This window comes from Humulus lupulus, chromosome 3, assembly GCF_963169125.1.
Source record: "Humulus lupulus chromosome 3, drHumLupu1.1, whole genome shotgun sequence".
Taxonomy (NCBI): Eukaryota; Viridiplantae; Streptophyta; class Magnoliopsida; order Rosales; family Cannabaceae; genus Humulus; species Humulus lupulus.
In genome coordinates this window covers 128,501,881-128,512,128 of record NC_084795.1, presented here as the reverse complement: position 1 = coordinate 128,512,128, position 10,248 = coordinate 128,501,881, and the positions used below count along the sequence as shown (strand labels likewise).

The 10,248-nt window shown below is 35.3% G+C and overlaps 1 protein-coding gene across 1 annotated transcript; it reads left to right on the top strand.

Annotated features, from left to right (window-relative positions):
- The first annotated feature begins 5,182 nt into the window (after positions 1-5,182).
- LOC133823140 (uncharacterized) lies at positions 5,183-7,237 on the top strand. The gene is made up of 2 exons (XM_062255746.1): positions 5,183-6,013; positions 6,515-7,237. Exons 1-2 carry the CDS (start codon positions 5,481-5,483, stop codon positions 6,960-6,962), a joined length of 981 nt encoding a protein of 326 aa, XP_062111730.1. The 5' UTR covers positions 5,183-5,480; the 3' UTR covers positions 6,963-7,237.
- The last annotated feature ends 3,011 nt before the right edge of the window (positions 7,238-10,248 follow it).

Sequence of the window (10,248 nt, the reverse complement as noted above, 5' to 3'; positions counted from 1 at the left end):
GAGCCGAACCTCAAAGGCACAAGACATGTATCGCAGCGCCAAGGCTGTTCAGAGGAACCCCAGCGCCTCTGAGTTCATGCGGGTCGCGACGCTCCAAGAACAGCGCTGCAACGAAACCCCGCGAACCCAGAAATTCTGCGATTCTAGAAATTGCAAACCGACCCAAATCCACCCAAACTCGATTTTTAACTCAATTCGGCCACTCACAACACCTTTAACAACTTAAACACACCTCAACACCACCCATAATCCCCTATAAACCTCAAATGACCAGAATTAATCAAGGACATCAAAAATAACCCAAAAACTTCAAGTTTAGAATTTTTACCTCTCAGGGAAACGAATTCCCCAGCTGGATTCATTAGCTTAGCAACTTCTACTCTACAATAGCAAGCCTCCAATTTCCTCAAAAGCCACCTCTAAACTTAGAAATCCCCACAAGTCTTCAAGGTTTTCTCTTGGAGAGAGAGAGAGAGAGAGAGAGAGAGAGAGAGAGAGAGCAAGGGGGAGAGAACATGAGAGTGAGGTTTGGCTTAGGCTTAATTAAGTCTTGGGCTAAACTCTTGGCAAAAGACCATAATGCCTCTACATTAAAAATCCTTCCTTTAGGCCCCCAAGGGCAAAAAGGTCATTTGATACCACCATCTTCCTACACCTCAAATTTCACTTAAGATTCCCAATTAACTCTACTAATCCCCCAAATACCAATATTTTTCACCGTTATAACTCGTACTCCAATACCCCCGGAAATTCACCAAATTACTAAAATACCCCTAGGCTCTATAACGCCATGAATATCCAAGACCGTTACACTATGTGTGTTAAAATAGTGCAAGACTTGCTAACTAAGTCGTTTGAACATAAATGTGTTTCTAAAGCCAGCTGACAAGTTAGGGTTAAACGATTTTGATCGTAAAATGGTTGATTTTCATAAAATAAGACTTTGATACATGGGATCCCAAAAATAATGTTTATATAGCGATTACAACCCTAAAAAGTAAATACAACTGCAGCCAGCCTAAATGGAAAAATACAAATTTTGGTTCTAGTCCATGTAAATCCCTCGGCCGTGGTGGTCGAGTAGCTGCCGATGTACACTTTGCCTCCAAAGCTCTCCAACTCATGGCTGGTCTAACTTTCCCTTGCCTTTACCTGCACCACGTAGCACCCATGAGCCAAGGCTAAGCAAGAAAACCAAATTCAACAAGCATAGATAACAACCGAATGTGCATAGTAAACTTTAGATCAGCTAGTTCAACCAACAACAGGGTACAAGCAATAAATTAGGCAACAGTAAACACATACTTCCAAACATATAATTCAATATTAATACAAATATTTAGGTGTTGGCTCCCTTAGGCCGAGCCCTCTAGTTATTTAGTTGATCTCGACTCGCTTAGGCCAAGCTGCGTTCAGTACGCTCAACATCAACCCCACTCCCGTAGGCCGTAATTTTATCTTACACATAACATATATACAAGTTGCAGAACACATATGTTCATTTACAGGGGATCTCAGTCCCATTCACAACTCGGGTGCGATTTTCTTACCTCAAGTCCCGAGCGAAGGATGTAGAGTGGTCTTGAGCACGATCCTCAATCTCGAGCCTTAGCGGTATAACATAGTCACAACACATTCATAATAACCATCCATAAAGCCCTAAATAAAATAAGAACTTGTAATATTAATCTAGCCTCCTGGTCCCTGAATTCTACTAAACCGGGTAGTAGGATCCTTCCCGAGTCTTAACGTTTGGGTTCTCAAGCTTAAAACCCCCAAACAACCAATATCTCACATTCGAGCCGTGACCCAACCCCTTAAGGGCTGCGGTGCGCTCAAGTCAGAGGGCGAAACCCTCTCTGCTGAAGGACACGGGTCGCTGCACGCTCTACCCTGTGCCACGGCACCTAAGCAAAACCCTGAGGCTCCCAAGAAGTTCAAGCGGGTCATGACACCTGATAACACAGGGCCGCGATGCGAGCCCCTAAAACCCATAAATCAAGCTTCCCAATGCATTTTCCCCGAGCCCAAACCAATACTTTACACCCCAAACACCAGCCAAACTTAGAAGTAAGCCCAAAATCCGCATTCATACAGCCTAAACATCACAGAAATTCAGAAACAATTACATACCTTCACCCAACACTCAAAATCAGACTTAAAATCTACTTCCATGCAAGCTTAAAGTTCTAATAGAATTCAGCAGATTAATCAACTTAAAATTCTTACCTCCGTAGTCTCCACCCCCTGAGCTGATTCTCAAACACAACAAGCCTTCACCCCTAGTTTCTTAGTCTCAAGTCTTCAAATCTCAACAAGTTCTACACACCCAAAGAGAGGGAGAGGGAGAACGTGAGAGTGAGTGTGAGAGAGAGAGCTGAGAAATTTTTGTCAGGTTCTGATCACTTCCTAAGATCTTTCAAGCTTATCCCCCTACGAAAGACCAAAGTACCCTTGGTACTAACTCAGCCCCTTAATTGCCCTTAAGGGTAAAACGATCATTTGCCCCGTTTCCCTCTAATTCCTCGAGTCATCCTACCAATTTCCAATCAATCCCGACATACCCAACTAAGCACCAAATACTTGCCCATTACTCGATAAATCCCCAAATATTCACTAAGTTTCCCAGAATACCCTTAGGCTCACCCTGAGTCGGGTATTAAACCTGACTATTCCGCTAATTCGCTCACTAGGATCGCCTCTAGCCGTATATTGCGAATATTTCCACATAATAATGTGGTCCCAACCATTTAACACATATAATCACATTTATACCCTTAACGGGCCAAAATTACAAATATGCCCTTATAAACAAGAACAGACCCACATGCATATTTAATACTCATAAACATGCATGCCACATAGTCACACATTTAATCAATTAATCACACATATATCCAATTATGCCCTTCCGGCACGCAAATCAAGGCACTAAACCCTATTAGCATTTTTGGGACGTTACAAGCTCACCCCGAGCCGGGTATTAATCCCCTATAAGACTTTTTTGCCAAATTGCTCACTAGGATTGCCTCGAGCCACAAATCTCAAATATATCCACATAATAATGTGGTCCCACTCATAAATCATATAAAATTACAGATATACCCTCAGTGGGTCAAAATTACGAAAATGCCATTTTAACATAAACGAGCCTATAAGTACATTTAATACAGTTAAACATGCATGATCAGTCATATCATAATATTACTCATAAAATTCATATATATAATCACAATTAAATCATATTAACACATAAAACATCCAATTATGCCCACTGTCACAGTAATCAAGGCACTAAGCCTTATTAGCAAATTTGGGATGTTACAATTCTAGTTTTAAAGTAAATTATTTGATGTTGTTTATTAGTTTGAAATTTAGTGTCCATAATAATTTAATTTTTGTATTTTTATGTTTTGATTTATATATTATACTAGATACAAGAAACGTGCAATATGCACGTTTGCTTAGTTTTATATGTATAGAATTTATCAGTTATTTTTATTAAATTTATATTAATATCATATAAATTTTGAAACAAATATCTTATTTTAATTAAATAATTTATTTATTTTTGTTTAAGTTTATGTTTGTTCTAGTTTATGAATTTGGGAGTGACAACAAGAGATTATATATTATATGTTTAATGTAATATTAAATATTATACGTGGATTTTAAATTTAAGTTTCTTTCTAGTTTTTTTTTTAAATAATTTGTTGCTAATTCAAAGTAGATTATATTATATTTTTAATATGATATTATTCTAATAAGTGAGTTTAAGTTTAATTAAATATTTATTTAAGTTATAAAACATATGATTTTATTATTTTTTAAATAATTATCATTGTAAAACATCTCAAAAAGATCATATTTTAATTTTTGTAATTGTTTATTATTTAAAAATAATTATCATTGTAAAATATCTGAAAAATATCTTATTTTTAATTTGTTTAATTATTAATTATTTTTAAATAATTATCATTGTAAAATATCTAAAAAATATCCTATTTTAATTTTTTAATTTTTTATTTTATTTTATTTAAGTTTAAGTATTTAGAAACTACTATTAAATATAAGAATATTCTGTTAAATATAAGAATATTCCGTTAAAGTTAACCTTAAAAAAATAAAAAATCGTTAAAACTAAGAATTTCCGTTATCTACACACTAATTATATAGAAGAGATATGGTGATTCTAGTTTTAAAATTAAATATTTTTTTTTTCATAATTTTCTTATAGAAAAAATATTCAATATAATAAAATATTAAAAAATTCTAAATTAAAACTATGAATCTAAAATGTTGATTTGATTATTTAATTAAAAAAATTTTAAAGGCAAGAAAAATTTATATATGAATATATATTATTTAATTAATGGTTAGAATATTTTTTTTTGAGGAAATTAATGGCTATAATAATTAAAATAAGTAATTTCTCACTAAGAAAACTAAATGACAAAATAATAAATATGTATATTTATGTCTTACATATATGTTTGAATAAAAAATATATAATAAATGAAAAAATAAATAATTAATAAAAAAAATAAATTTAAACACATAAATATTTTTCGGTTATAGTTTTGAAAACATAATTAATAAAGTAATTTAAATACTTTAATATGAAACTTTAAAATATGTGAAGATAAATTATTATGACTCATTTATTATTTTTTATTTTTAATTTATTTATCTTAGATGACTTTATTATTATTATTTTAAAAAAAAATATTTATTTTATTTAAATAACTTTAAATTAAAGGTGTGTTAAATCTAACCAAACTAACCATTTTAGTTAAACTCATATATATATATAAATATATATATTATAATATATAAAGATAGGGAACGATTTTTTTTATGACAGTGTATATTGTAGCTATTTAGAGCATCTTGTAAATTTTCAGAAAATTTCGAATAGTTTACAGTATCGAAAACTAAGTTCAAACATATTGTTGCACGCGTGACTAATTTTTTTTATGCGCGTGGAAATCAAAATGTTTGAACCTGGGTTGAAAAATAAAAATTGTGCTATAAAGATACGTATATTTTTTAAAAAATAGATTAACAAAAAGTGTTACTCGACTCAAAAGTTCATAAAACGTTTATTTATAAATAAAAAGTGTAAGTTACCCATTAGACTTTCGTAACCCTAAAGGAAAATACAGCTGTCACTGAAGCCTTCCCTCGACCCGTTTGGAAATATCCGAAATAAACGCGCACAACTTACATTTTTATTTATTATTTTTATTAAAATTCATTCATAATTCATACAAGCTTCTTGTGAACTAACCGCTCCACTCGCCGGAGCTCTCTCCCACCGACTTCATCAACCTCTTCACACGCTTTCGGAATTGGCAAACCCTAAACACACGTGCGAGAGAAGGACTACTCTACAATCTAAACAACAACTACAACAACAACAAGATTACTGCTCTGCTTTGATCGATCGTCTTCCAAACACAGAACTTAGAGAAGCTGATATGGGAATGGATTACTATGACGTTTTGAAGGTGAAGCGGAACGCGACAGAGGAGGACCTGAAAAAGGCTTACCGGAGGTCGGCGATGAAGTGGCATCCGGACAAGAATCCGGTGAACAATAAGGCAGCAGAGGCCAAGTTCAAGCTCATATCTGAAGCTTATGACGTCCTTGCTGATCCTCAGAGACGTCAGATCTATGATCTCTATGGTGCCGAAGCTTTAAAGTCGGTTGACTTCAACTCTTCATCGTCACCTTCTTCTTCTCCTGGTTCTTTCGGTCAGGGGATGAGAAATAATAACAATGGCGGCTCTCGGTTCCCGTTCCATCCTCGTGATCCGGACGATATTTTTGCAGAGTTTTTTGGTGGATCTGATGATGGTAATGGAGATAGTCGGAAGCAGAAGAGTAGTAGTACTAATACTGGCAGCAAAGCACCACCGATTGAGGAAAAGTTGGCGTGTAGCTTGGAGGATCTCTTTAAAGGAACTAGAAAGAAAATGAGTATTTCTAGAACGGTTATAGATGATTTTGGGTAACTCAATACTTTTTTCTCATTATTAATTTTTTTCTGACGACTGATTTATTAACTTAGAGCTTGAAAATTGGTGCAGAAAAGTTTATTTCTTAATTAATATATTTGTTCTAGACAGCCCATGATAGAAAATGTTGTTGTCTTTGAATCAAACCTCTCCGGAGTACTAGTGATTATCTTTACAAGATTTTTTTTAAAAATTTTTTCCAGGAAAAGATAAAAGGATAGGTAATACTGATTGAAGCTGGACTTTGTGCCTTTTAAGGCTTTAAATGACATTGCACAGAAGAAAGAAAAAACCAGAAAATTTAATGCTGATTTAGATCTTGAACAGCGAACTGGCTATTACATATTTTAACCACAATGTAATCGGGGAATAGATTGAATTTGAATCATTTTTATGTACTGTGTAATGGGCATTTCAACTAACCGTGAAGCTTTGAATTTGTATTGGTTTATATTCAATTTCGGCCTTACTATCAATGATTATTTTTGTTGCAGTAATCCAAAGACTATTGATGAAATTTTAAAGATTGACATTAAACCTGGTTGGAAAAAGGGTACCAAAATCACTTTCCCAGAGAAAGGTAACCAAGAACCTGGAATCACTGCATCAGATCTGATCTTCGTTATCGAAGAGAAACCACATGGTGTTTTCCGGAGAGATGGGAATGACCTTGTGGTTAAGCAGAGAATATCCTTACTTGAGGCTTTAACAGGGAAAACTCTGAATTTAACAAGCTTGGATGGGAGGATTCTCAGTATCTCAGTAACAGATATAGTTAAGCCTGGTCATGAAGTAGTGATTCAGAACGAAGGAATGCCCATTTCAAAAGATCCCAACAAAAGAGGTAATCTGAGAATCAAGTTTGACGTGATGTTTCCATCGAAGCTTAATTCAGAACAGAAATCTGATTTGAGAAGGGTTCTGGGTAGAGCTGATAACTAGTCAAGACCCAAGAGGATGTTGATGACACTGATTTATAACATTTAAGATCAAAAAACATGTAAATACATAACACTTTCCCATGCTTAAGAGAAAGTATTGATGTGCATAGTAGGAAAAGAGTTTGAAAGAGTGGAGTCAAGGGTATTAATTTATAAATTAGTTGGCAGGTGACAACTTTGGTCTCTTTCCTTTTCAAACTATATAGTAGCAACTTTTTCTTAATGTAGTTATTTAATGCAAGTTCTTTGTGGAATAATCATATTTTCGTTATGTAATTTGGCATTTGGTTTTTTTAGCAACAAATTTCTTTCTTTATACTTTGTAACACAAAAGTTGATTTTGATTTTGTATCAGTTAGGACCCTAACATTTTCAAATAGTAAAATTTAAGTTAGGTATTTAATACTATTTTTTAAAAAACTCATCAAATAATACAAAATAAATGATGAATCATTCTTAAAATATTTGAATATTTAATTTAAGATAATAACAAATTTAACATTAGAAAAAAATATTTGTATGGCATTTTTAATAATACATAATATTTTTTAAAATTAAATTAATGTTTAATTAAAGATTCCTACCTTGTTGTATTATAATTAATATTAATAATTATATTATCTCGACTATCTTGATATTATGAATTTTTATTATGTTTATGCTTATTTATTTCATATATATATATATTTTAAACTTAATAGTGCATATAAAGTTATTTATGTGTTTATATATAATTTGTTATAAGTTGTATTATAGAAAAAAATTACAACATAAAAATAAATATGAACATGATAAATATTGATAATCTCGTCATAGTTTAATTATTAATATTAAAAAAAGTATAGGAAATAATTTTTTAAAATGAAAAATTAATTTAATTTGTAGAATGTTGTCTGTATTTTCACCTAAGGACACGTGATCACCCGAGTAGGACATGCGCTTCTTTTGACGATGCCACGCCCCGAGGATAAGTCCTTGGGAGGTCGGTACTACAGTCGGAGATCATTCTCCTCGGATAGAGGGAGGACGTCGACATCTCCCCAGGGCCATGTCTCGAGAGCTACAAACGTTGTAGTGTCCCAAATTTGCTAATAAGACTTATGACATTGATTAGTGTGCTTAGAGGGCAATATTTGATTTATTATGTTAATATGTGAATTTGGTGAGTATGTGATTAGAAATGCATGTTTAGGTGAATTAAATATGCATGTGGGCCCCTTTTGGCTGTTAGGAGCATGTTTGTAATTTTAGCCTGCTAAGGGCCATAAATGCAATATTTGTGTATATTGTGATTGGTGCCACGTGTGAGTCCTATGGAGCAGTTTAGCTAGAAAGTCACAATGGAGTCAAATGCCTGGCTCGGGAGGAGCCTGGGGTATTTTAGGGATATAATATGTGTTCAGGAATTATCGAGTAACGGGTAGTAGTTTGGAAATCATTTGGACATGTTGGAATTAAATGGGGATTTATAGGAATACTCAGGGACTTAACGGGATTTGGTAAATGACTAAATTGCCCTTGGGTTAGTTAAGGGTTGAGGATAAGTTCAAAGGGCAGTCTGGTCATTTGGGCAGGGATATACACTTAGAGGCTTAGGAAATCACTGGAACTCAGAAGAAGATAAGGCATAAAACTCTCAAGTCTCTCTTTCTCCTTCGGTTCTCCTTTCTCTTCTTGGTGTTTGAAGGCTTTGGATTAGTTGGAAGATTTTGACTGAGTTCTTTGAGGATTGGGATGCTTAAAGCTCAAGGAATCAGTTTAGGAACTGACTTAAGTGTAGAGGTAAGGGGTTTAAATTGAATTAAGCTGTTGAATTCTGCTGGTTTTCTTGAGAACTCAAGCTTGCTTGAGGTTTGGTTTGGTCAACTATGTTTGAATTTTAATTATGGTGTTAGTAAGGATTAGGGAGCTGTTGTTAGGTGGATGTGATGCATAGGATGTGTAGATGAAGAATCTAGGCTTAATTATGGGTTTAATTGATGTTTGAATATGGGAATTAAGGTTTAGGCTCGAGGAAAATGCAGGAAAAGTGGAGGTTTTCTGGGTTTGGGGGTTCGAGCTGCGGCCCAAGGCTGGGAATGTCGTGACCTGTGTGTGTGTGAAGGCCTGGGGAGCCTCTATTCTTGAGGCGCGTCGCGGCCCTAGAAAGGGTATGTTGCAGCCCGTGTTTCCTAGCAGGGAGGCATTTTTCCTCTGTTTAGGGGCATGTCCTGGTCCTTAAGGGGCTGGGCCACGAGCCTAATTCAACGTGTTGGCTGTTTGTAGGTTCTTGGCTTGTGAACCCAAAAGTTAGGGATCGGGAAGGATTTTACCACTCAGATTGGTAGAATCCAGGGTCCCGGAGACTAGAATTATAACCCAAAGTAATTTAATGGATTAGAGCTTGATGGATAGCTTTTTGTCAATGCGTTGTGACTAGGTTTTTAGCGAGGCTCAGACTAGAGGACTGTGCTCGGGATTTCGATGCTCAGGAAGCTTGGGACACAGGTAAAAAAATTGTTGTACCTGTAGAGCAGGGCCTGACCCTATAGTTTGTATTGCAGGGCACGACCCTATGTGATTGAATTGCAGGGCGTAGCCCCATTATTTATGTTTCTTATTTGTTTACGTATTTGTTGATTTTATGCTATGTATTGCATACTTGTGAATGAACGGCGAAGGCTAGGAACGATGAAGGCTGAGAACGGCAGGAATCCGGGTACGGCAAGGGGCCGGGAACAACATTAAGCACGTGGAGTGCAAGGCTAAGTACGGCAAGGGGTCGGGAGCGACATTGAGCATGCGGAGTGCAAGCCATTAGGGTGAGACCCTTCTCGAATGCTTGAGTCATCCTCACGGTGTAGACCGCGAACACAGGGCCTGATAAAACGCCTGGGATGGCATGGCCACTATGTGTTTAGCCTGTTGGCTACTTGGTTATATGTTGATTGATAGATATGCACATGTTGATTTTTTTATGTTGAGTTTTCTTGCTGGGCTTCGGCTCATGGGTGCTCTATGGTGCAAGTAAGGGCAAAGGATAGGTCGACCAACCATGAGTACAGAGAGCGTGAATTGACGTGTACATGTTCGACCTACCTGGCTGCCACGGCTAGGGGTATTTTTGGGAATTGTTATGTATTAACCTAAAATTTGTCGCCTAGTTGACCTGAAATGTATTTTGAGTTGTAAATATTTTCTGAACAATATTTTGGGATCCCAACTATAAAAATTTATGACATTCTTAATGAGTATTCAATATTTTGTATTTAATAACTGGAACAAGTTTTATCTCAACTTAGCTACAC